The sequence below is a fragment of the Spermophilus citellus genome (assembly GCF_964194105.1).
Source record: "Spermophilus citellus genome assembly, chromosome: 5".
Lineage (NCBI taxonomy): Eukaryota > Metazoa > Chordata > Mammalia > Rodentia > Sciuridae > Spermophilus > Spermophilus citellus.
In genome coordinates this window covers 48,779,505-48,807,206 of record NC_138186.1, presented here as the reverse complement: position 1 = coordinate 48,807,206, position 27,702 = coordinate 48,779,505, and the positions used below count along the sequence as shown (strand labels likewise).

The following is a 27,702-nucleotide window of genomic DNA, read 5'->3' as shown; positions in this document are numbered from 1 at the left end:
TCTCTCTCTCTCTCTCTCTCTCTCTCTCCTCTCTCTCTCATTCTTTCTCCTCTCCTTCTCCTTCCCTCCCCCCTCTCTCCCCCTCACTTCCTCTCTCTCTCCCTCTCCTGCCTTCTGTCTGCATAAGGTGAGCCACTCACTCCACCACCTGCTCCCATACATTCTACCTCAGAAACAATGCAGCCAGGTTACTATGGGCTGAAACCTCTAAAACTGTGAGGAAAATAAATCTCTCCTCCTTTAGGTTGATTTTCTCAGTATTTTGTCACAGAGACAAAAAAATGAATAACGCACCTCTCCATTTCACTGGAAATTTTTGGATACTAAACTGTCATCTGATAGTCCAAATATGCACCAACAATAAAAATTTAAAAAAAAATAAAACTGAGGACCACGCTCAACCTCAAGGTTCCTCTACACACATGCAGGTGCAGTAATGTAATCTCTCCTTTGTTTGTATTTTTATTTTGTTTTGTTTTGTTTTTGGAAACAGAGTATCATTATGTTGGCCAGGCTGGTCAAACATGTGGGATAAATTGATCCACGTGCCTTAGCCTTCCCAGTAGATGGGACTATAGGTATGTGCTGCCACAGCTGCTTGAAATACTTATTAATACCAAAAAATAGGGTTCCTCAGTTAAATTGAACATTCTCTGAACCAGTTAAAATAGAGCCAAATTTTATCTTCTGCTATCTGAATATAAGATAGGAACTGAACTCTCATAACCACACATTGGAAGTCTTAACACAGAGGAGAAGGACAAGCCCACTGAACAGTCCAAGTCTCATATCATGGGCTTTTGACACAGGGAGTCTATAGCCCCAGAAGAGCCACAGTGAGGGATCACAGACAGCAAGGGACCCTATGTGGACAAAACCCGAGAGTGTAAGGGAAGTAACAGAGATTCAGCCTCTGGGGGAGCTCCATCAACACCACAACCTGAGCTGAACCCCTCCTTTGGGTTGCTCAGGGTTTCCTCCAAAGGAGGAAAATTGTTAAGGGGTACAGGGAGCCCCTCAGACCCACTTTCCATGGAGCCGATGGTCATGGACACATCTCCAAACATAATCATGAAGTAGGGAAACAGAGCTCCAGAAAGGGAGGCCGGAGGGAAAGAGAAAATGTGGGACCCATCAATCATGTTATAGAAGGAGACCTCCCCTTCACTGTAGTCCAGGAAAACCCCCACCCTGAAAAGATTCTGCATGGAAGATAACCAAGTCTCAGGATGAGTTAGGGCAAAATAACTCTTGTTAATTTTCCCCATGACCCAAAACCCCCTTTGTGATGCTTCGAGGTAGTTGCCTATTCTCCTCAGATCTTTCCTGCAGACTCCCAGAGTCCACTTGCTGGATAATTCATTCTCTATCTCCACTTCCCAGTACCATCTTCCTGATGTGATGCCCTCAAGACCCAACACACTGCATTTTTCATCAGGGTACACACAGGGGTCCTTCCAGGTCAGATGTGTCTTTTCATGACAAACAGAAAGCCTGTGGTGAGCAGAGTCTGGATCCAGTGTGACAGAACCTGTTGAGAGAATTTTCAGTCATGCAAGGTCCTCTCCCACCCCAAAACAAAGCACACAGCCACCCACCACCTCACAGCCATATAGCTGCCTGAGCTGAGGAGGGGATAAGCCTCCTGAGATATGAGTCTTGTAACTCAAGCCCACATCCTAAACCAGGAGAAGGAGCCAGAAGCTGATTTCGAGGGTAGAATTGTGATAGGTCCCTTGAAAACCAGTACCAGTGTTGTGACCATCACTTCTGCCACAGCAACACCATTGGTGATGCCGGCATCTGAATCACCACAGAGAACTTAAGGAGAAGGCAGAAGCCATGAGGGCAACAGGAGGAACATCTAGAAGCACACAGTCACTCACGGGCTTGGAACTGTTCCTTCCGCCAATCTACAAGAGAACACACATCTCATATCAGCGATTTGCAGAGTCCTTACATACCAGTGTCAGCACCCAGTCTTCTGAAACACAGCAATGTGGGAGGAAGAAGGGAAAAATCTGTTTGAAAACATTCAGCTGCTATATTTGTTTCTTACACACACACACACACACACACACACACACACACACACACACACCACCCACACTTCCCCTGAAGACTAAGCCTAAAGCTTAACACCTCAGGATCAAAATGCAGGATATCAATATGAAAAGTCACTGTTCAGATTTAGCTACCCAATAATGCTTTCTCAAGACAAAGACACAACAATCCTGAAAACTGGGTTATCTTGAGATACAATTAAGGTTATAAAATTTCAAAGACCTCCATTTACTTATAAAGAACTGACTGTGCTGAACTCGTAAGGTTAACTCTAAGCCACGAGTAGAGAATTACATCTAGCTTAGCTGAACTTGCATGATGACAATAAATCATGAATGCAGGGAACTCAGAGAAATCTTACCCAGTTAGGTTGCAATGGAGAGGGTTTTAAGATGGGAGAGAAAGAAGTTCAAAGCAGGAAACAAACATATCCAGTGAGAGGTCAATACTAGTGACTTTTCTTCCACTTCGCAAAGACCAATAAGATATGGGAGAACCCAAAAGTATTGGACCTACTCATTTGCCTGCCAAAAGAATTGCTAAAGAGTTTCAAAACTTCCAGCTATGATAGAACCCATAGTCCTAAACTCCAGAGTGTGTGAATGTGTGAAATCCATGACTAGGCCACTTTACAAATGTGACTAAGATTCAGGTTCTTGAACAGGGAGATTATTCTGGATTCTCTGGGCCAGTCCAAACTAATCTCATGAACCCTTGTGAATAGAGAGAGACCTTTATTGGCTATATCAGAGAAGCAGATAGAATCATAGACACAAGGTCAAAAACATGCTGTGCTGCTGGATTTAAAGAAGGAAGAACAGGCCCCCAAATAAGGGAATACAGATGGCCTCTAGAAACTGCACAAGACAACAGCCTCCAGAAAGGAACACAGCCTTGTCCACACCTTCTTGGACTTCTGACCTACAAACATGTAAGATAATACATTTGTGTTGGTTGAAGCTACTAATTGTTTTTAATATTTATTTTTTTAGTTGTAGTTGTCAATACCTTTATTTTTTATGAGGCGCTGAGAATCGAACCCAGAGCCCCGCACGTGCTAGGCGAGCACTCTACCACTGAGCCACAACCCCAGACTCAAGCCACTAATTTTGCAGTAACTTGGCAGCAAATAGAAAACTTATATGCCCACATAGGTGACACACCCCATGTGGAACAAAGCACTGGCAGAGAAATGTGCTTACAGAAACCATGAACCTCCCTGTCTCCTGCACTTAGGAAGCTGAGTAAAAGGAAAATCTCACATTCTCTGATAGATGGTGAAAAGACAGGGGCCCAGTGAGCCAGTGAACCAGAAAAGGTCTAAAGATCAGAGGAAAAAGTCCAGTGGCAACCAAGAATCAGTGACACAGACCTTGGACTTTACCTCAGGGTCAAGGGAAGGAGGACCAAGCAATGAGATGAGACCTGCCTTTTCTCAGGAGACACCAACCCAAGAGTCTAATGAACCAGTTCAGACTAGCCTCCTGATGGAGAGGACCTGAAATAACTAAGAGAAAACACATTGTCCCTCTTCCCCCAGCGTCCCAAGGCTACATAAGTCTCCTAAAACCACCACACTCCCTTTTGGGAAGAGGTCAGGAAGGTAGTTGACCTAAGCAAAGTCTATGTATGTCATACACTCCAAAATGTCTTCAACTGGAAAGCTTTTGCCTCCATCAGGGCAAGCCTCAGGAACAAGATTAGAATGATTAGCATAAGAACTAAACAACATTTTTATTTCTTAAAGATTTTTGTTTAAATTTGTTCTCCCCATTTCCACTAATATATGTTCAATCACCTACATGGGTATTTCCATCTTTGTTGAGTTGCTTGATAGAAACTAGATCATATAAAATGGCTGAGCAGACCCAGGTAACCCTTGGAGAAAAGTAAACTTTGCTCATTTTTTACTAAGACATTAGTTGAAATTCAATTATAATTTTCTATATAATAACTGACTGAGATTATCAAAGAAGAAGAAAAGAGAGGAAAAGGAAGCAGACGAGGGAGAAAAGGAGAAGGACTGAAAGAGAAAACCTTTTCAGATTCTCCAGTGTATCAAGTACCATGCTATGCACCTTAATGCAGCCTTCACATAATTCCCACAGAAAATTTTAATTTATAACTCATTGTTACAATTTCATGAACAAGATGAAATAGAGATTTGTCCACCTCACACTATGCACCTGTCAATATGACAGTGTTGATTCTAGTATAGCAATGGTGTTTATCCTTACAAAATAAAAGAGTGTGCAAGTTATGCATGAAAACTTATAGACATTAATTCAGCAGAAAATGGGGAGATGGTTAAAAAAAGATTATGTGATCCTTCTTTTTTAATAAACATGTCCCCAGGAAAATCATTAAGATTCTCAAAGAGTATTCCTCAGATATTTCAATCCAAAGCCTCCTTGATGCCATGACTCATCCTTCTCTGTCTCTCACAGTCTATATCCCTGATGCCAAAAAGAAACTTCCAGAGCAGGAAAAGGGCATATTATACAAATTCAGATGGCACAGGTCCTAAACTCACCCCCAGAGTTAACGATTCCTCTGGATTATCTTTCATTGCATAGGAAACTACCTTAGCATATGCCTGTCCTGACTGCTACTGGAAGGTGGAGGTGGTCTCATTATCACAAATTCAATGAGATTATTACTTAGAAATGGCTTAATGGAATTCATATACACACACACACACACACACAATGTATTCACTGAAAACTCTCAAAGATGTATCAAGGAGTTGTTTACATTTCAGGCACACAAAAAACCCACAAATCCTCTTCACACTCAACTCTAACCACCTTGGATGGGATTTTCCATCTCTCACTGCATCAGCACACCCAAAATGTCCATGTGAATCTTGGGCACTCTACTTTCTTTCTCACCTCCTCTCTCCTCCCACCTCATCCTTTCTTTTCTGATTTGTTCCAAACCTTTCTCAGGGAAACAATATTAAACTCTCCAGGTTTCTCTTTTTATGATCTTCACACATTTAAAAAAATTCAAAGACCAACACACAAATGAAAAAATTCTTAAAAGCAAAGAAAATTATAGTGAACATCATAAATTGCATTGTGTTCCTTATATACAAACAAAGACTTTGTATGTAATTTCACATGGTTCACAGACCCCCTAAACATCCTAGACCCAAAATTCAGAACACCAGAAACTCATTTCTCAGAAACCAAGGTGCTTGGAAGAAACCCAGCTAGGACAGCGAGTCAGAGTAGGAGGTGGCTGAGAGAAGACCAATATCCAGAGGACCAGAAAAAAAAAAAAAAAACAAGAAAACCAAACCTGGACCCAAACAGTGGGAATTTGGGGTAAAGGGAATAGAGAACCAAGGCCCCACATTAGGAAGGTGAAATTCCTAAACTGTCAAATATGATTTCTGAAGTTTTTGGAGACCAGCAATTCCTATCCCCAGTTCCAACCCTGTTCCATCCAGGCTCTGCTCACAACTGAATTCTCCAGTGTCACTGTACCAACAGTTAAATGCGATTGAAAAACTAAAATCAAAATTAAAAAAGACATTTGGGAAATTACCAAAAATGAAGAATGATTTGGGGCTGGGGTTGTGGCTCAGAAGTAGAGCGCTCGCCTACCCCAAGCATGAGGCACTGGGTTTGTTCCTCAGCACCACATAAAAATAAAATAAAGGTATTGTGTCCATCTACAACTAAACAAATGTTTAAAAAACTGAAGAGTGTTTAAAAGATAGGAATATGAGGTGACTTCTTTGATCCAAACAGAAGGAGTCTCTGTGGTCTTCCAATGCAAGTTACAATCATTTTTCTCTCCATTTAGGAGAATTTTGCTTTCCTATTGTGCTTGGCTTTGGTTAGTTTGGGCAGGGGACAGATTAATGTGTGATGATTATGAAAGAAAAAAAAAAACAAGAGAAGTTAAAAGTGTTAACTGGGAGGGGTGGGAAACAAATTAGAGAAGAGAGAGCAGGAAAACCCATCCCATCCTGGGTGGAGGACACTGATAAGGAAGGTCAGAGGTGGAGCCAGGAGGAGGGAAGGTCAATGAAACACCAGAGTCACTTACCTGCATACAGGGGGGCCTTCCTCCAGGCTGAAAGGGAACACACGGTGGTGAGACCACAGCTAAAACAAGCCTGCTCAGCATGAATGTACCTGCCATGGTCTCCTCTCCATTCTAAAGATGAGACTACCCACAGGAGGAGAGAGTCAGAAAGGAGATGGCCTCATGCAGTATGCAGGGTCTGCAGGGTGTTGTGGGAAATCCCCTGGACCACAGATGAAGACAGCGGCTTTACAGGCCAATTGCTGCCACTGCCCCACTGATTTCTATCTGTCAGAAAACCATCTGCCTCAAAACTCATAAAAGTCCATATTCTATTTGTCTTTATTCAGTTTTGCCACTAAGGATAAAAATGTGTGAAAATATTTGAGAGAATAAAATATAATTCACTCTGCAATTGTCAGGGGTATTATTATTATATCCAGGCTTTTTCTGGCAAAGATATATTTGAAAAGGGGTGGGGATGTACACTTTGGTAGAGGGCTTGTCAAGCATGCATGAGTCTCCAGGTGCATGCCTCAGCACCACAAAATGAAAAAAATAAAATTTAAATTTGAAAAGACACTTGGGAGATTACCAAATATGAAGAATGATTTAGAGACAGCAATGAGTTCTGTGGTAAAACTGCCCAATTTTTCACTTTTGTAAATATTTCTAGACAATAAGACCAGTTTTAGGAAGTACTTGGTTCACTCCACCACATTTCCACCTTTGATGAGCAGCCCCCTTGAATTAGCACCTTCAGGAACTGGAGAAAACATAATCCCTCACTGGCAATTTGTAGGGACACAAACAGAAGGTCACACTCGTAAACTTAATGACACCATTTGTTTATATAGATCATTTAATAAAATCATACTATGTGCCTTTAATCTTTTAGGTGGAGTCCAACAGCTAGATGCATTGAAGGAAATAAAACAAAATAATGGGCAATCCAGGGTTGAAATAAGATGCAGAATACATGACACACCATGGGTCACCATCACACCCAGGTTTCCAAGCACTAGGTAGGAAATAGCAGCCAAGGTCAAAGAAAGTCCAGGGACCAGTGTTCTGGCTTCCACTAGCTTCCCAGGGATGGAGCCCCATATGTCTGTGCCTAGACAGAAACAAGTACAGGGTCACCAGGACACAGGTAAGATAAGGAAACAAGGATTACCTGCAGAGTCACTTACCAGACAGATAAGCTTCTTTCCTCTGATCTGAAAAACAACAAGAAAGAAGGGAGCTTGGAACTAGAACATGTGCTACCAAGGAAACAGAAATTTCAGAAAGGAAAGAAGAACTTACGGAGGTCTGCCTTGAGTTCATCTAAAAAAAAAATGAAAAAAAAGTATGAACACCCATCCCCAAGAAAAGGAAAGACTGTGCCTGGAAAAACCTAGGAATAATGTTTCTATTCACCAGAATTTCTAACAACAAACTACCCAACCCTACCAGTCTCTAGCTCTCCACTCTGATCTCCTCAGTCACCTCCTCTGGGCCCAGGACCCTGGGTCTCCCTAGAGAGCTGGACCCCAGACTCTGGCCGTTATCAGCTGTCCCACTCACCACCAGGTCTGCACTTGCCCTGTGGGGTCTTACCAATGGCCTTCAGCACCTCTTCCTTTGCCTGCTGTTCCTCCTCCTTAAGCCGCCGCAGATGCTCCTTTTCCTGCCTCACCTGCATCCTTCCAGAATGTGCTTTTCTGATAAAATAGCAATCCCCCAAGAGTAGGAGCCCCAGCATGGTCAGGACCACAGCAAATGCTGGCTTCCAGGGAGAAGCCTGAGGGAAGAAGGGCTCTGTGGCCCAGGCAGACAGAGGTCAGGGGCACACCCAGGAGAGCCAGCACACCAGAGAGGCCAGCCCTCCCCACAGCTCTGCTGGGAGTGGGAACAGCACTGACCTGGGATGTAAATAGCCACGGCCTTCTCCTGGCCCAGGACAGGGTTGAGGACAGAGCAGGTCACATTCCCCACAGAACTGTCTCTCACCACCAGAGTGGCCTCCACACTAAACAGCTCCTCAGTGTCTTGGGTGTGGGCCTCAGAAAGTGCTGGGAACTTCTTTCCGCTGAGGTCTCTCCACTGCACCTGGGGCTTTGGGAACCATCCTGAGGCTCTGCACACCACACGCACTCCATCCTCTTCTGGACCTTCTATGTGCACTTGGGGGGCAGAGCCCATCCCTGTGGGAAGGAAGCTATGGAGCCCCAGGAGGCCACCTTGGTCCCTGAGACCCCAGAGTTGCCTAGATATCACAAAACTTCAGAGGGAAGGATTCATGTTGAATTCTGGGAATTCTATGGGAAGAGGGAAGGAAAGGAAGGAGCACAGGGACCCCCACAGGGCAGTGGGCTCTTCTCCCCAACTGTGAGGCCAAGGCAAACAGGAAGAATTTGGTCCCAGGACTCCCTCCTTGAATCTCACTCTTCTCACCTCACACACTCTCCTGAGACATCTGCCTCTCTGTATATCATGTCCAAAATTATATTGAGTGACCACCTTGTCTCCTGCATTCTCTTCTCCTACACCCATGTTCCCATGAGTTATCTTTACCCAGTTTCCTCACATACACCTCAAACTCCAAACTCCAAACTGAATTCATAAATTTGTACCACTTGTGATAAAACAAAAATTAAAATCTCCCTAATTCCTCACCCTTCTTTATACCTAGTTCTCCTACTTACACACACTTTTTACAGCCTTTATCTTCTGCCTCTGGACCCAGGCACGGGATTTGATTTACCCAATGAGAAATTAGCTAATGGGACTAGTGCAGAGGTTTGAGAAGCACTTGCACCTTGGTTTTACCCTCTGCCATGTCCACAGGAGGACAATCCTGGGCTACCCAGTGGAGGATGGACTCCTGTGACATTGCCTGGTCAACCTGCTACAGCTGCCCTAGTTCAGCCAAATGACCACCTGAAATATCAGCATACCCAACCAAGATGCACCTGGTGAAATTTTCAGCTGACTTAAGAACAAATAAAAATTACAAGTAAAAAGCTTAATTCTCCCTGTTGAATAAAAGATTTTGTTCTTTTTTCTTATACCATTTGCTTTAGGAAATGTCAATTACAAATAGGTACTTTCTCCTCTTTTGAAATGTTTATACATGATTTTGAAAACTGGTTAGGTTTTCTGCCAGCTTTGTGGCTCAGGAATTCCTTTCTCAAGGACCTGGGAGCCATTTCTTTGAAATGTAAACATCAGGCAAGATAGCAACACTTTGCCCCCTTTTTGTGGAAAGATAGGAGCCTAACTTATGTGGGCATCTTGCTCCAAGTTATAAAACTGCTTCCTGTCATAAAGCTGAAGGAGTTAATTTTGCTTCCAGATAAAGCCTATTAGATGACACAGATGGTCTCCCAAACTACCAGGTAAATTTAGGATGAGTTATATGGAACAACAGTGCTTTGAGCCGTCTTAGTTGAGGATTACTCATTGTTCATCTTGAAAACAAATATACAGGAGATTATATATGATTGGCTCTAAAGAGAATGATGAAATTATTATTCTGGTTGTGTAATCCATTCACAGATCACCATACTATGTATCACACTCTGGTTTGATGCTTATTCAGTAAGAGAAGTGTTTTCTCCTAGCATGGAAGGGATATTCTGGTTGTAATTATGTTTCTGAAATATGACCAAAGGTGTGAGTAAACCCAGGTGAGATAAGCCAAGTTCAGCCACAATGAGTTGAACTCACTTATTGCCTGAATTAAATACATTTTTATTGCCAAATGCACCTGAGATTGTGGCTGTTTGTTACACAGCATTATCACAGCAGTAGAACTGACACATAATTATCAATAGTCCTGCCATGAAACAACAAATGGTTCAAATAAAATCCTGGAAGTCTCTGAAGTCTTCTCCTGGCCTTACAAAGTTTGGGCCCACAAATCTACACAGTTGACTCTAGTTTCTAAACCTGTCTGACCCCTCCTCTCCCACCCCACTGCCATGCCTCAGGTCAGGCACTCATTCTCTCCACATCATAACTGCACTCCATGTCTCCTTCTTGCTCACCTCCCATCCATCCATTCACAGCTGCCAACATGAGCATTCCCAGCATGGCTCTGTTTAAGATTCCCCCTACTCTGCATCCAAACTCCATAACACAGCACACAAAGCCTTTACTGACCTGGTAACTGCCTTCCTCTCCAACACTTCTCCCCAAACTCCACAACCTGAGACCCTCAGGGCCCACATACTCAAACCCAAGAACTATCTGCTCAAATGCAAGTAGCCACCATCATCATGTTGTCTGCCTTTTCACCTTCCAGCCCATCAACATCCAGGGCTCTTGTGCCAGTCCAGGTGTCCAGTCCTAATGACCTCATCCTGTCACCTGAGAGTGGTGTTAATACAGCACCATCTCTTTATGCCAGTATTGCCACTTCTTACCATCCTTTCCCTCACTCCTCCTACCAACCATGATGGCTTCATTATACCCAAAATAATCAACCATACGCCTACTTCAAAGGTTTCATACCAGGTGCTCCATCTGCATTAAACTCTGGCCCCCCACATATCCACCTGGCTAAGTACCTACTTCCTTTGAGCCTTGCTCAGACTGTCATTAAGGCTCTGCCCAAGCCCCTATGTAACACTAAAGCTTGTCCTAACTTCTCAGCCCACATCCTGTGTCCCTTTCTTAATTCTATTTGGTCTTTTGTCTTAAGTAATTATCATCTTATCACATCTTCTATTGAGTAATTTATTATATTTTTTTCTTTGTCTCTTGAAAGTAAACTCCTCATGGCTGGGATCTCTGTTACACTGACATATCTCTGGGCACAGGATAAGTCCTCACATATTTTAGATGCCCCTAAACAGTGCTTGTATTGAATCAATGAATAAAAGAAAGCCACTTTTTTCTTTCATTTCACCTATAAAAGTGAGGCTTAATTTGGATGATTCTTGATATTCCTACCAAACCCAGTACTCCCAAGGTCTCTAGAATAGACATCAAGAAACTAACCTGCCACGTTCACTTCCAAATTAGCCTCTTCATAGAAGTCTCCATGTCTGAAGAAGCAGGTGTACATTCCACTGTCAGAAACCTGGACCTTGTGGATGTGCACAGCAGCCTGCCCTTCAGAAAGGAAGTCCTTCAACAGTGAGGTCCGCCCTCTATACTCAGCCATCTGCTCCTCAGACTGTTCTTGTTGGTTCCAGTAGATGAACACTGCCTGTGAGAGTGTGGTGCGGAACCACCCCAGTTCCATGTTCTCTGCATTCATGGCTGGGAATAGGGCGCAGGGCAGTATGGCATCCTCGCCCAGCACTGCCACAATGGGGTGTTGAGGGCCAACAACGCGGAACTGCTCTGTGAACACAGACATAGGGGGAAGGAAGCTAGAGAAACACAGACCAAAAAACAGAGAAAACACACCACCAGGTGGGAAGGCTAGGAAAGCTGGGACAGGGGCCACATGAGATGAGCCCTCCAGTCTGATAGATTTGGAAGAGGTCTTCTGATCATAATGATGTGGCCAGAAATGATGTCAACGACAATCCCTCATTGTCTTCTGCTCCTGGTCCCAGGCCCTTCCATGAAGTAATCTCTAATTCAGTGGTTCTCAAGCTTTCAAGCTCCTGAACCACCAGGATGCCTTATAGAGCACACAACACTGGACCCCACTGCAGAGCATCTCATTCACTAGATCTGGGCGGGGGGCAATGAAGGTACATGTACAAGAAGTTCCAAGGGTGGTCTGGGGAGCACACATTGTGAATCCCACGTCAAACTTGTCCTGTCTCAGGACAAACCTCAAAACTGACAAAGAGCACACCTGACTAAAGGTCAGCACTATTTGAACATTCAGCCACACCCTGAAAATTCCCTTTTTCCAATTCTAATTTTTTTACTTCAGTCTATATTTTTCTCCTCCACTGAGGGAGGAGAGAGATACATATAAATATATGTATTTCTTTAAAACACAGAGCCAAATGCTACTTACTGCTGTGAAGATCCTGCTCTCATCATTCACAGAAACCCCCATCACTGCATATTCAAGAAGCAAGTTCACATCACTCTCCACCCTTGGTGCTCTTGGGCTTCTGAGGCTACCACATGACTCCTCTGCAGGACACGCTGCAATGGGCTTCCAAAGAGCAACTCTCAAACCCTGTGCCACTCCACTCTGGTCTCAGTCACCATTACATCTCAACTCGAGGATGACTAGGATTCCTGACCTCATTGATCCTTTTAACACATGAGCTAATCCATGTTGCTGCTCTGCTCAAAGCCTCCACATGGCTCCCCACTTCTCGCCAGGCCTGACAAGGTGGACCCTCCTTCCCAAGACCCCTATGAACTCACCTGCTACTTCTCCCCCCATGGGCTCTAGTCCAGCAACACTGGCCTCTGAGCTTCCTCACACTCAGCACACTGCCAGCTCTGCACAGGCTCCTCCCCCTTCAGGAACCCTCCTTCTAAATAGTCCTACAGCTCACTCCTCCTTCTCCAGGGTTATGTTCCCATCTACACACCACCTCACTGAACCCTGCTGCCTGCCCACACCTGCCTCCCATGTCCCTGACTGCCCACACCCTGCCCTGCTGCATTTTCCATCATGGTCATCTCCTTCAATACACTTAGGCCGCTCTACCTACTATTACTTACTCTCTCCAACTAGAAGGCAAACTTTATGACAGAATTTCTGTCTGATTCTTTCATAGGATTCCACCTAACAATCAACATTTCATTAATATTTCAGGAATTAAATGAAAGAATTAACACTTGCAGCACACACACACAAAGGCAAGAAAACAAAAATTGAGGGTAAATATACTTTCAGATGTTTTATATCCTGCTGTTTAAAACCACAAAGTAAGACCAATGGGGACACTCACCCGTGGACAGCTGGACAAGGAGAAGCAGGGAAGTGAGACAGCAGAGCAAGGAGCGACTGCAGTGCCCTTCCATATCTTTAGAGCTGAGGAGAGAGATGAGGATGAGGGCCAAGACCTGCAGGCAAAGACAGGTCCAGCCCAGAGCTCTAGCACCTCAGCATAGAGAGCAGGACTCAGGGCTGGACAGCAGTCCCCTGCTGGAGCAAAGCATTTCCTATTGGCACAGCATACTAAGAGGGTGCTTGGCCCCCCACAACCCTGACACTGACACACAGCTGAGCCCAGGATCCTTCCAGCTCTTCTGAGAAGATTGTGGTATCATGAAACCATTAGAGTTTCCTGGTAAGAAAATGTTCCTTTCTTTCCCAGGCCAACTCAGGGCAGCTCTACTCATCCCAGAACACCAGGCTCTTCCATTCCCATACCTGGAGTTCTGTGGTGGAAGCCATTCCTCTATCTCTCTGTTATTCACACACCACTCATGACCCCCCAGAAAGGAGGACCCAGATTCAGGGCTCTCATCAGGAAGGACATCCAGGTCCTGCTCCTCTCTTGTTCTGCCCCCTAGTTATGCCCAGGTTTGGCCTGGACAGTGTCAGAGACACACACATCCTCAAGGAGGCTATGGTGCCTATCACAGGAGCCCAGAACCCTGCCCTGCCTTTTTAGATGGGGAGTCACCTAAACCTGAATCTCAGCCCAGTCCCTTCCACTGTGGGCTCAGGACATGGTGTTTCATTGGCCACACATATCCCCACCAACAGGTTTCTCCTTTCCTTCTGTTTCTTCAAGAAAGTTTTCATCCTGAGAGGTAAGGGACCCTTCCTGGAGACAGAGCATAGAGCTAATGAGCCCTGGTCAGAGAAAAGACCCCAAATCACCTACTGTTTGGAAGTGGCTGGGAGAAGGCAGTCTGTGGTATTGGGAAGAACAAATTCTTGGAGCCAACTTCTAGGCTGCCCTCCAGACTCAGCCACTCTCCAAATGAACTTCTTGGCCTCTGTTTCTTTATCTGTATGATGGGCATACTTACAATATCTACCCCCCAAGTTTGTAATGAAAATGAGGTGAATTTATAGCCACTACATGTAATTAGAACAGGGCCTGGGCACAGAAAATGTTACAGAAATATCATAAAAACAAATGAATATAGGAAAAACCCTCACTAAGCTTCTCCTGGTTCTTCCTAGAACAAGACTGTCTCACCTACCTACTCCCACTGCCTCTTGCACCAACTCATCTGCAGCTTCTTTCTGCCACCAGCTTCTCCCTGGTTTCCTCCTCTTAGGTCAGAGGTATCTTCAAAGCCAACTTACCTGCTTCTGTGTTCTCCCACCTATGAAAGGCTGTGACATCCTGGAGCGTCTCTAAACACAGCAGCTGGAGATAGGTCAGAGTCACAAGGACCCCAGTAGGCCCCAAAGCTGCCCTCAGAATTTGCAGCTGCCCCAAACTGCACTTAGAGCCCTACCCTCTGCTTTTGAGTCCAATGCTGGGGTCCCAAATTCCTCATTTCCAAAAGGCAGTTGGTCCCCAGTAATAGGGGGAAAAAGCAGAGCCAGACATAAGTTGCAGTGATCTCTGCAGAGTCTCTGACACGGGGACCCCACTAAGCCCTCCCAGTTAGAGGAGCAACCCCTCTCTGGTTCCTTCCACCATCTAAAGTGAAAGCTTGCAAAGGGAGCCTGGGCAGAGTGTGCCCTCCCTCTGGACATTGCTCCCTTTACCAGGAAGAAAGCAGCACAGCAGAGCAGCAAAAAGAGGGTACCCACAATTTTCCTGGAACACTGCAGAACAACCCACTTAGAGGTGAAATGCCACAACCACCCCACAATGCCACCACCAATCCCTGCCCTAAGGGCAAACTCTAACTTGGAAATGTTAGGGACATGATACAAAAAGAAGAAAACAAAATTATATTGAATCCCTACTAATTATCAAGAGCTGTGCTACATAAATTTTACTTATGGTTCTCATTATTACAATTGCAGAGATAAAGCCATGAGCCCTGCCATCTGATAACATCAATCTAGTAACTTCCTAGAGGAGGGAGAGGCTAGATGTGCCAGGAGACTGCCTCCCACCACCACATCTCTAGCCCAGCCCAGCCCCCTGCCCCAGGTAACTCAAGTGAGCAAGATCCTGAAAGGGACCTTGGATTCTCAATTGCCTCAATTACATGGCCAGAAGCTTATCTCACTCTGACCTGAGCATTCTCCCTCCCAAGGTGCACTTTGCCTTCCATTTGGGGAGGAGGGGCTGGAAGTGGTGACAAAGTGCAGGTCAGGTCTCCTTAAAGAACACTGGCAGAATACCTGACCAGCACTGGCAGGGGACACCGAACATCAGCACTGTCCTCTCCCAGATCATCAGGATCACCATTCACCTGCTTTGACAAGAAACACTATTCAGTAAACCACAAATAATTTTCTTGTATAAACTTAAATGATCCTAATACTAATGAGGTTAATATTAACTTTCTTTTATGACCAACATGTAATAAATACCTCTTATCTTTTCCCAAATTAAGATATGAAGCCTTCCCTTACCCCAGGAGGCACCCTGCTACCTCTTCTTGTCTTAACTACCTCCTCAGCCTGCCAGAGAGCTCCTCATATGACTCCGTCACCGTCACCACAGCTTCTATCTGTCTATTCTTTAACTTCACATATTTGGAATCCTACAGCATCTGCCATTTTATTTATGTCTTTTTTTCTGTTCTAGGCTTACTTTTATTTTATTTTATTTATTTATTTTTTTCTTTTTTTATTGGTTGTTCAAAACATTACATAGTTCTTGATATATCATATTTCACACTTTGATTCAAGTGGGTTATGAACTCCCATTTTTACCCCATATACAGATTGCAGAATCACATCAGTTACACTTATATTGATTTACTTATTGACATACTCATGTCTGTTGTATTCTGCTGCCTTTCCTATCCTCTACTATCCCCCCTCCCCTCCCCTCTTCTCTCTCTACCCCCTCTACTGTAATTCATTTCTCCCACTTGTATTATTTTTCCCTTTCCCCTCACTTCCTCTTGTATGTAATTTTGTATAACCCTGAGGGTCTCCTTCCATTTCCATGCAATTTCCCTTCTCTCTCCCTTTCCCTCCCACCTCTCATCCCTGTTTAATGTTAGTCTTCTTCTCATGCTCTTCTTCCCTACTCTGTTCTTAGTTACTCTCCTTATATCAAAGAAGACATTTGGCATTTGTTTTTTAGTGATTGGCTAGCTTCACTTAGCATAATCTGATCTAATGCCATCCATTTACCTCATTTCTATGATTTTGTCATTTTTTAATGCAGAGTAATACTCCATTGTGTATAAATGCCTCACACATGCTAGGTAAGCTCACTACCCCTGAGTCACAACTCTAGCCCCACAGTTTTAAGATTTCTTGTCTGCACCTTCATACCTTCTCTGTCTTCCTTCTGGAAATTGCCTTTCTCTCTGCCACATTCTAGCCACAAGGGGGAAGCAGAAGCCGAGGAAATAGGGTGATACTGCCTGGGTGGCCTATCCATTGGCCCAAGAGCACTCTGGCATCCATGGTGCACCCTCTTGCTGGATCTTGTCATTCCTTCCTCTCTGGGAGGGAGTTTCCAAACGGTTCTGGACATGCCCTCCTTTTTTAAGAAAATATGTTTTTATTTGTCAATGAACTTTTATTTTATATATTTATATGTGGGGCTGACAGTTGGACTAGATGCCTCACACATGCTAGGCAAGCGCTCTACCACTGAACCACAACTACAACCTCACACCCTCCTTAAAAGTTATGTATTTTGAAAATGCAGCTAACAAATATGTACACATATTATTCAGCGTATAAGAACAAATAGATATAAGGATAAAATTTTTATGATACAAGTTCTGATGTACTCTTTTCCTTCCCTTTTGCCCCCCCCCAGGTCCCTGGAGCATTCCAAGTGCTGGTGCCCCCAACTCTTTCAGATTTAGACTGTCCTAATTCTGAATTTACTTGTGATGTGACCATGTTCATTATAATCTCAAAGGAGAAAAAAAATTGTAAAAAAAGCAAAAACAACAACAGCAAAAAAAAAAAAAATCTTAGTCTGAGCATTCCAGTAACTTTTTTGTGTGTATGAACTTTAGCTGTACTATAAGTACTTGGTTTTATATGAGCTGGTCCACTTTTGAAAAGATTTATTTCTATTTTGTATGGATAAAATCATGTTATCTGCATACCATCTTTTCTGTTTCAAAAAAAGTGTGCCTGTAGCTCCTTCAAAAATAATACAGTTCATAAATGTACAGGCTAAATGGAAGGAAGGATATGACAAGTAATATTCTTCTGTTTTTTTTTAAACACTTTATATGGTAAAAATACTATCTTGTTCAAATACAAAATTATATACTGCTATGGTCATTGTTCTCAGGATGATGTAAGTAGTCACTATCTCCACAATTTTTCACTGTAATGTATCTTTTTTCAAATTAGGTACATATGACAGCAAAATTCATTTTGATTCATTATACACATTGTAGGACAAATTTTCATTTCTCTGCTGTACACCATGTAGCCTCACACCCTATGTGCAGTCTTACATATATCTAGGGTAATGATTTCCATCTCATTCCACCATCTTTCCTGCCCACATGGCCTTTCTCCACCCTCCCTCCCCTTTACCCAATCAAATTTCCTCCATTTTCCCCATGCCTCTCCCTCCCCATTTTGGACCAGCATCCACTTATCAGAGAGAACATTCGGCGTTTGAATTTTTGGAATTGGCTTATTTCGCTTAGCATGATATTGTTCAACTCCATCCATTTACCTGCAAATGCCATGATTTTATTCTCTTCTAATGCTGAGTAATAGTCCATTGTGTGTATATTCCACAGTTTATTCATCCATTCATCTACTGAAGGACATCTAGGTTGCTTCCACAATTGAGCTATTGTGAATTGAGCTGCTATGAACATGATGTGGCTGTGTTACTACATCCTTTGGATATAGACAAAGGATTGGTTCAAATGGTGGTTTCATTCCAAGTTTTCTAAGTAATCTCCATACTGCTTTCCATATTGATTGCACCAATTTTTTATTTAATTGATTTTATTTTTTTAAATACACAACAGTGGAATGCATTACAATTCTTATTACACATATAGATCACAATTTTTCAAATCGTTGTATATAAAGTATGTTCATGCCAATACATGTCTTTACATATGTACTTTATTTTGCATTGCAATTCTTATTACACATATATACCACATTTTTAAATATCTCTGTTTGTTTATAAAGTAGATTAATACCCAATTCATGTCTTCATACATGTACTTTGGGTAATGATGTCCATCACATTCCACCATCCTTGCTAATCCCCTGCCTCCTCTCTTTCTCTCCCACACCTCTCCCCTATCTAGAATTCATCTGATCCTTCCATGCTCCCCCTTCCTACCCCACTATGAGTCATCCTCTTTATATCAGGGAAAACATTTGGCATTAGTTTTTTGGGGGGATTGGCTAACTTCACTTAACAATATCTTCTCCAACACCATCCATTTACCTGCAAATGCCATGATTTATTCTCTTTTATTGCTGAGTAAAATTTCATTTAATTTTTATCCATTCATCCAATGAAGGGCATCTAGGTTAGCTCCACAGTTTAGCTATTGTGGAGTGGTGGTACCAATTTGCAGTCCCACCAGCAATGTATGAGTATGCCTTTCCCCCCCACATCCTCACCAATATTTATTATTGTCTGTTTCTTGATAACTGCCATTCTGACTGGTGTGAGATGAAATCTTAGAGTAGTTTTGATTCCCGTTTCTCTAATTACTAGAAATGTTGAACTTTTTTTTATATATTTGTTGATTGAATGTATATCTTCTTCTGAAAAGTATCCATTCAGCTCCTTAGCCCATTTGTTGATTGGATTGTCTGGTTTGTTTTAATTTTTTGTAATTTAATTTTTGTAATTTAATTTTTTGTTCTTTATAAATCCTGGAGGTTAGTGCTCTATCTGACGTGTGCATGGCAAAAAATTTGATCCGAAAACATAGGCTCTCTTCACCTCATTGATTGTTTCTTTTACTGAGAAGAAGCTTTTTAGTTTGAGTCCATCCCATTTATTAATTCTTGATTTTATTTCTTGTGCTTTAGGACTCTTTTTAAAGGAAGTCAGGGCCTAATCTGACCTGATTAAAATTTGTGCCTACTTTTTTCTTTATTAGGCACAGGGTCTCTGGACTAATTTCTAGGTTCTTGATCCATTTGAGTTTTGTGCATGGAGAGAGTTGGGGGTTTATTTTCATTTTGCTGCAAATGGATTTCCAGTTCTCTCAGCACCATTTGTTGAAGAGGCTATCTTTCTGGTACCATTGTCTAGTATAAGATAACTGCATTTATTTGGGTTTGTCTCTGTGCCCTCTATTCTGTACCATTGGTCTACATGTCTATATAGATGCTAATACCATGCTGTTTTTGATACTATAGCTTTGCAGTATAGTTTAAGGTCTAGTATTGTGATGCCTCCTGCTTCATTCTTCTTCATAAGGATTGCTTTGGCTATTCTGAGTCTCTTATTTTACCAAATAAATTTCATAATTGCTTTTTCTATTTCTATAAGGGATGACATTGGAATTTTAATTGGAATCGTATTGAATCTGTATAGTGTTTTGGGTAGTGTGGACATTTTGACAATATTAATTTTGCCTATCCAAGAGCATGGGAGATTTTTTTCATCTTCTAAGATCTCCTTCAATTTCATTTTTTAGTGTTCTGTAGTTTTCATTGTAGAGGTTTTTCATCTATTTGGATAAGTTCATTCCCAAGGATTTTATATATTTTTTGAGGCCATTGCAAATGGGATAGGTTTCCTAATTTCTCTGTCAGAGTACATCATTGATGTACAGTAATGCATTTGATATATGGGTATTGATTTTATATCCTTCTACTTTGCTGATTTCATTCATTAATTCCACAAGTTTTCCGGGGGAAGATTTTTAGACCCTCTAAGTATAGAATCATGTCACCAACAAATAATAATTTGAGTTATTTTTCTATTTGTATCCTTTTAATTTCCTTCATGTGTCTAATTGCTCTGGCCAGAGTTTTACAAGGACTATATTGAATAGAAGTGGTAAAAGGGGGCATCCCTGTCTTGTTCCAGTTTTTAGAAACAATGGTTCCAAATTTTCGCCATTTAGAATGATGTTGGCCTAGGGTTTAGCATAGATAGCTTTTACAATGTTAAGGTATGTTTGTACTGTTTCAAGTTTTTCTAGTGTTTTGAACATGGACGGGTGCTGTATTTTGTCAAATGCTTTCTCTGTATCAATTGATAAAATCATATGATTCTTATCTTTAAGTCTATTGATGTGATCAATTATATTTTTTGATTTCCATATGTTGAACCAACTTTGCATCCCTGGAAAGAACCCCACTTGATCATGGTGTACTACTTGTTTAATATGCTCTTGTATGCAGTTTGCCAGAATGTCATTGGGAATTATTGCCTCAATATTCATCAGGGATATTGGTCTGAAATTTTCTTTCCTTGATGTGTCTCAGCCTGGTTTTGGTATCAGGATGATACTGACTTTGTAGAGTGAGTTCAGAAGGACTACTTCCTATTCTATTTCATGGAATAATTTGAGGAGTATTTGGTATTAATTCTTCCTTGTAGGTCCTGTACAACTCAGCTGTGAATCTGCCTGGTCTCAGGATTTTTTTTTTGATAGGCTTTTGATGCTTTCATCTAATTCCTTGCTTGAAATTGATCTGTATAAATTGCATATGTTCTATGACTCAGTTTGGGTTGATCATATGACACTGTAGTGTATATTAACTCCAACCACAGTTTCTCTGGCATCAGTCATTGATCACAGCTAAAATCATATTATAAAAATACATGAGGAAATGAAGCAAGTGGAAACAAAGATTGGTCATGGCTTCTTTCATATGTGACTTCGGTTGACCTCAATTTTGTAACCCCTATGTTGCCACTTGGCACCATAATGAGCCAATCTATATTCAAGTACCAACAGGTAAGTTGAGAAGAAAGATGAAGCAGTTAAGTGAAACAAGCAAAACATGCTGAAAATGGTATGGTCAAGAAATTCTGAGCAACATGATCTAGCATTAATGTCATCACATTCTAAATCAGATGATATAATTCTGAAGTAGACTGAGAGGGAGATGCGGGCACAAAAATTTTGGAGTGAAGAGATGAACACTGTTGCTTCCATCCTCCTCCTTCTCCTTTCCTTATTGTTGGAGTTAACCATTTTACTAAATTGATTAATGCCTCAGTTACTCTTTCTCACATTCTGTGAGCAATTCAGCACCCTCCTTTAACAGGTACTAAGTTATTGTGGTTTAGATGATTCCATCAAAGTCCAGAAACCACATAAATCATTTGAATAAGGAAAACTTAATACAAACTTATTCATTCCTGAGGCCCTGGGTTTAATCCCTAGCACTGAAAAAGTAAAAAGAATTAACATTTAAAGGAGGTTTTCTACTAAAAGAAGTAAAAGAAGGCTCCAAAGAATGCAGAAATGGCATATAGAAAGCAGATACTACCTCTTGGGATGAGGCAGAGTAGCAAAGGAAGGAAACAATGTATGATAGGGTCCCGAGTGAGACTGAGGTGCAGAACTCAATGGGGAAGATGGGACTATGATCCACTGGAAGGTTGAAAGGTATCTGTAATGCTCCAACTAACCAGGTGTCCTCTTTCATAATATACTCCAGAACACTTCTGAAACCAAATGTTTAGAGTTTTCCACGCCAAGTTATTCTACAACTCTCTGCACATGTCTGGGTGTCCTATAATTCAATTAAGGAATGAGCAGAGACCCCACAGATTAAGTGCACCCCTTGGTCTTAAAAGTATGCCCACATGACTTACTGACAATTGCAAGATGACTCCCCAATTTACTCACCTGTTTCTGAAATTCCTGTCACCATAAGTAGAAAAACAGCCCACTATGGTGGCCCATGCCTGTAATCCCTGAGGCAGGAGTATCACAAGTTCCAAGCTTATGGTCAAAGCTTGCTGTAATTCATCTTGCATCTGAAAATTCTCTTTTTTATTTATGTTCACTCAAGTAATACTTCTCTTTTCTCAGTTGTAGTATTGACACAAAAGGGAAATGGAGAGAAAAGTTAAAGAGGGTAGCAGGAAGGGTGGATACAATCAAAGTACATTATATGCATGCATGGAATATATCAAAATAAAACCCAATATTTTGTATGATAAATATGTACTAATAGCTTTTTTTAAGGGGGGGGTCTATTGCCTTTTATTTAATTCCCTGGATTAACATATCACAACATTCTTAATGATACCAGAAATTTACCTTGTTATGGAATAAGAGGTATGTTTTATTCATCCGAAATAGGAAGCAGATAATATAGAATGTTGGACTCTTCTCTTAAAACTCCATCATTCATTGGAGTTTGGAACCGAAATATTCTCCAAAGGATCATGTGTTAAAAGCTTGGTCCCCAGCTGGTGGCCCGTTTAGGAGGTCGTAGAAACTTGAGGAGGTGGGGACTAGGAAACAGGAAGGAAGTAGGTAACTTGGCTGTGTCCTTGAAGACTGTCTTGTCCTGGGCACCCTGTTTCTCTTGCTCTTGCCTCCCCCCACCCTTGCCTTCTATTTGCCATGAGGTGAGACACTTGCTCCATCACCTGTTCTCTGTCATCACATGACATTCTGCCTCAGAAACAATGGAGCCAGGTAACTATGAACTGAAACCTCTAAGACTGTGAGGATAATAAATCTCTTCTCCTTCAGGTTGATTTTCTCACAGAGAATAAAAAGGTGACTAACACATTATTCATTTCTCTGGAAATTTCTGGATGATAAACTTTCTATCATCTGCAGAAATAGAACAAGTGACCATTCTCAACCTCAAGTTTCCTCTACAAACATTCAAGTCCAGTAATGTGGTGTCCCATTTGTTTGATTTTTTTCTTGAGATAGGGTAACACTATGCTGCCCAGGCTGGTCTCAAAATTTTGGGCTAAAGTGATCCTCCTACCTTAGCCTCCCCAGTAGCTAGGACCACAGATATGTGGTGCCACTCCTGTCTTAAATACATTTTAACCAAAAAATGGCTCCTCATAGTTAAATTCCACATTCCCTAAACCAGTTCCAAAACAGGCAAATTTTTTCTTCTGCTATCTGAACATAAGACATGAACAGAACTCTCATAACCACTCATATGAAGTCTGAACACAGAGCAGGAGGACAAGCCCGCTGAGCGTTCCAAGTATCATCTCAGGAGATTTTGCCACAGGGAGTCTGTAGCCAAAAGAAAGGCCACAGTGGGGGATCAAGGACAGCAAGGGACCCTGTGAGAACAAAACTTGTAAGTTTCAGGGAAGTAATGAAGATTCAGCCTCTGGGGGAGCACCATCAACACCACAGTCAGAGTTGAACTCCTCCATTGGGGTGCTCAGGATCGCCTACAAAGGAAATGAATTGTCAAGCTGTATAGGGAGCCCCTCAGACTCTCCATGGAGCAAATTCTCATGGACACATCTCCATACATAAACATGAAGTATGGAAAGAGAGTTCCACAGAAGGAAACTGGAGGGAAAGAGAAAATATGAAAACCATCCATCAAGTTATAGAAGGAGACATCCCCTTCACTGTAGTCCAGAAAAAACCCCACCCTGGCAGGGATCCTGCCTAGGAGATAACCAAGTCACAGGATCAGTCCAGGCACAATATGTATCCTTAAACTTCCCCATGACCTAAAACCCCCTACCTGGTAATTCCTCATGCCAACCTATTCTTTTCACATCTTTGCTTTAGACTCCCAGATTCCACCTGCTGAACCATCCTTTCTCTATAACCACTTCCCAGTAACATCTTCCTGATGTGATGCCCTCAAGACCCAACACACTGCATTTCACATCACAATACACACAGGGGTCCTTCCAGGTCACATGCATCTTTTCATGAGACAGAAATCCTGTGGTGAGCAGAGTCTGGATCCAGAGTGATAGGACCTGTTGAGAGAGTTATCAATCATGCAAAGTCCCCTCCTGCCCCAATAAAAAGCACTCACCCACCCACCACCTCACAGCCACAGAGTTGCCTGAGCTGAGGAGGTAATAAGCCTCCTGCAATATGAGTCTTGTAACTCAAGCCCACGTCCTCAAACAAGAGAAAGAGCCAGAGGCTGATTTGAGGGGGGGGGTAGATTTGTGACAGGACCCTTGAGAACCAGTACTAGTGTTGTGACCATCACTTCTGCCATGGTAACACCATTGGTGATGCCAGCATCTGAATCACCACAGAGAACTTAAGGAGAAGCCAGAAGCCATGAGGACAACAGGAGAAACATCTAGAAGCACACAGTCACTCATAGGCTGGGAACTGTTCCTTCCGTCAATCTACGAGAGAACACAGATCTCATATCAGGGATTTGCAGAGTCTCTAGACATCAGGGTCAGTACCAAGTCTTTTGAAACACAGCAATGTGGAAGGGAGAAGGGAAAAGCTATGTGAAAACATTCTGCTGCTGCATATTTTTACACACACACACACACACATACACACACAAACACCCCTCACACATTCTGCTGCAGCTTTCCCATGAAGACTAAGCCCAAAAGCTTAACATCCCAGGATCAAAACAGTGCATATAAATCCGAAAGGTCACTGTTCAGATTTAACTACCAAATAATGCTTTTCTCAAGGCACAGACACACAACCATCCTGAAAACTGGGTTATCAAGATATTTAATTGAGGTTATCAATATTTCCAAGACCTCCAATTACTTATAAGAAACTGACTGTCAGTAAACTACCATGGGAGATAAAGTCCAGAGGCCCAGATCCACCCACACCAGCATCTGTGGGGCATGGGGGTGGGGATAGCAGGCCTGGTCCATGCCTTTCCTGGTGGGGCAGACACTTGCCAGAGTGGAGCCTCTGGTGCAGAACTGCCCCTTCTAACCAGTGGACTACCATGGGAACCAAGAGCCAGCCCAGACTGCCCACACCAGTCCACAAGGGATCCAGGCTCTCAGTAGGCCCATTCCACCCCTCCACAGGTGGGGCAGGCACTGGCAGAGCCTAGGCTTAGGCGCAGGAATGCCCCTTCTGACTGGCAGAAAACCTTGGGGTGTCAAGTCCAGTGCCTATATCCACCCACTCCAACATACGCAGGACGCAGATCCAGGATGCAGTTGAATTCATTGAGGAACACCAGCAGGGTCTGGAAGCCCAAAATCAAGGTAAGATAAGACAATCTTCACAGGTACTACAAGAATATAGGGAAGAAAATATAATATCTCAGATCCACACTGCAAGAAAGGAAGACACATAAGACAACATGAAAAAACAAGGGAGGAAGGTGCCCCAAACAATCCAGGATACTATAATAACAGAACCCATGGACAGCAAAGTTCACGAAATATCAGAGAAGGAGTTCAGAAGGTTCATAATTAAAATGATCTGTGAAATACAAAATGACCTAAATGAGCAAACACAGGCAAAAATTGATCATTCCAACAATGAGATAAGAGAGCAAATTCAGGTAGCAAAAGATTACTTCAAGAGAGAGATCTGTCTCATGGTCTGTACCATGAAAAAAAAAAACAGAAATCCTTGAAATGAAGGATACAATAAATCAAATAAAAAACTCAATAGAAAGCATAACCAACAGACCAGATCACTTGGAAGAAAGAACATCATATAATGAAGACAAAGTATACAATATGGAAAATAAAGTTGATCACACAGTGAAGAAACTTAGAAACCATAAACAGAACATCCAAGATTCATGGAACAGCATCAAAAGACCAAATCTAAGAGTTATTGGGATAGAGGAAGGCACAGAGTTTCAAACCAAAGAAATGCACAATCTCTTTAATGAGATAATATCAGAAAATTTTCCAACCATGAAGAATGAATTGGAAAATCAAATACAAGAGGCTTACAAGACATCAAATGTACAAAATTACAACAGATCTGGTCATTTTGATGATATTAATTCTGCCTATCCAAGAGCAAGGTAGACCCAATCCAACACCTAGAGAATAAATAATATGCTAATGAATGAACAATGGGTTACAGAAGACATTATGGAAGAGATTTAAAAATTTTTTTAGAGGTGAATGAGAACAGATACAAGATATCAAAATCTCTAGGACACTATGAAAGCAGTTCTAAAAGGAAAATTCAGTGCATGTAGTTCATTCCTTAAAAGAATAAAAGGTCAACAATAAATTACTTAACATTACCTCTCAAAGCTCTAGAGAAAGAAAAACAAATCAACACCAAAATCAGCAGAAGACAGGAAATAATTAAAATCGGAGCTGAAAGCAATAAAATTGAAACAAAAGGAACAATTGAAAAAATTGACAGAACAAAAAGTGGGTTCTTTGAAAAAATAAATAAAACTGACAGACCCTTAGCCATGCTAACAAAGAGGAGAAGAGAGAAAATTCACATCACTAACATACATGATGAAAAAGGAAATATCACAACAGACACTACATAAATACAGAAGATAAACAGAAATTATTTTGAAATCTTGTACTCCAATAAAATAGAAATTATCAAAGGCATTGACAAATTTCTAGATTCATATAATTTGCCCAAATTAAATCAGGATGATATACACAATTTAAACAAATCAATTTCAAGTGACAAAATGCAGATGCCATCAAAAGTCTACCAACCACAAAAAGCCTCATTCTATTAGGCGATATCCCCCTGATCCCCAAACCAGACAAAGACACATCAAAGAAAGAAAACTTCAGATAATATCTCTAATGAACATAGATACAAAAATTCTCAAAAAAAATCTAGTAAATTGAATACAAAAACATATCAAAAAGATTGTGCATCATGATCAAGTGGGATTCATCCCAGGGATGCAAGGTTATTTCAACATATGGAAATCAATAAATGTAATTCATCACATCAATAGACTTAAAGATAAGAATCATATGATCATCTTGATAGATGCATAAAAAGCATTTGACAACATACAAACACTGCTTTATGTTCAAAACACTAGAAAAACTGCGGATAACAGGAACATGTCCCAATATGCTGAAGGCTATCTATGTTAAGCCTCAGGCCAACATTATTCTAAACAGAAAAATTGAAGGCATTCCCTCTAAAATCTGGAACATTACAGAGATGCCCTCTCTCACCCACTTCTATTCAACATAGTTCTTGAAACACTGACCAGAGCAATTAGACAGATGAAAGAAATGAAAGGAATAAGTATAGGAAAAGAAGAACTTAAACTAGCACTATTTGCTGATGATATGATTCTATACCTAGAGGACCCAAAAAACTCCAACAGAAAACTTCTAGAACTAGTAAATGAATTCAGCAGAATAGCAGGATATAAAATCAACACCCATAAATCAAACACATTTCTGTATGTTAGTGACAAAGTCTCTGAGAAGGAAATGAGAAAAACTACCCCATTCACAATATCCTCAAAAACAATAAGATACTTGGGAATCAACTTAACAAAAGAGGTGAAAGATCTGTACAATGAAAACTACAGAAGCCTAAAGAGAGAAATCAAAGAAGATCTTATAAGATGGAAAGAACTACCTTGTTCATGTATAGGTAGAATTAAATTATCAAAATGACCATACTACCAAATCACTATACAGGCTTAATGTAATTCCTATTAAAATCCCAATGGCATTTCCCATAGAAGTAGAAAAAGCAGTCATGAAATTCATCTGGAAAAATAAAAGA

The 27,702-nt window shown here is 41.6% G+C and overlaps 1 protein-coding gene and 1 pseudogene across 2 annotated transcripts; both read right to left on the bottom strand.

Moving 5' to 3' along the window:
- Positions 1-863: 863 nt before the first annotated feature.
- On the bottom strand, positions 864-13,995 carry LOC308649386 (butyrophilin subfamily 1 member A1-like; the record flags this gene model as incomplete). Its single annotated transcript, XM_081294973.1, has 10 exons — positions 864-1,531; positions 1,887-1,913; positions 6,124-6,150; positions 7,296-7,322; positions 7,411-7,431; positions 7,705-7,905; positions 8,010-8,291; positions 11,092-11,439; positions 12,969-13,051; positions 13,850-13,995. 10 exons carry the CDS (start codon positions 13,993-13,995, stop codon positions 864-866), a joined length of 1,830 nt encoding a protein of 609 aa, XP_081151099.1.
- Positions 13,996-23,336: 9,341 nt separating this feature from the next.
- Positions 23,337-23,918, bottom strand: LOC308649385 (butyrophilin subfamily 3 member A3-like; annotated as a pseudogene). The gene has a single exon. The product of its transcript is annotated as a butyrophilin subfamily 3 member A3-like (transcript).
- Between the last annotated feature and the right edge of the window lie 3,784 nt (positions 23,919-27,702).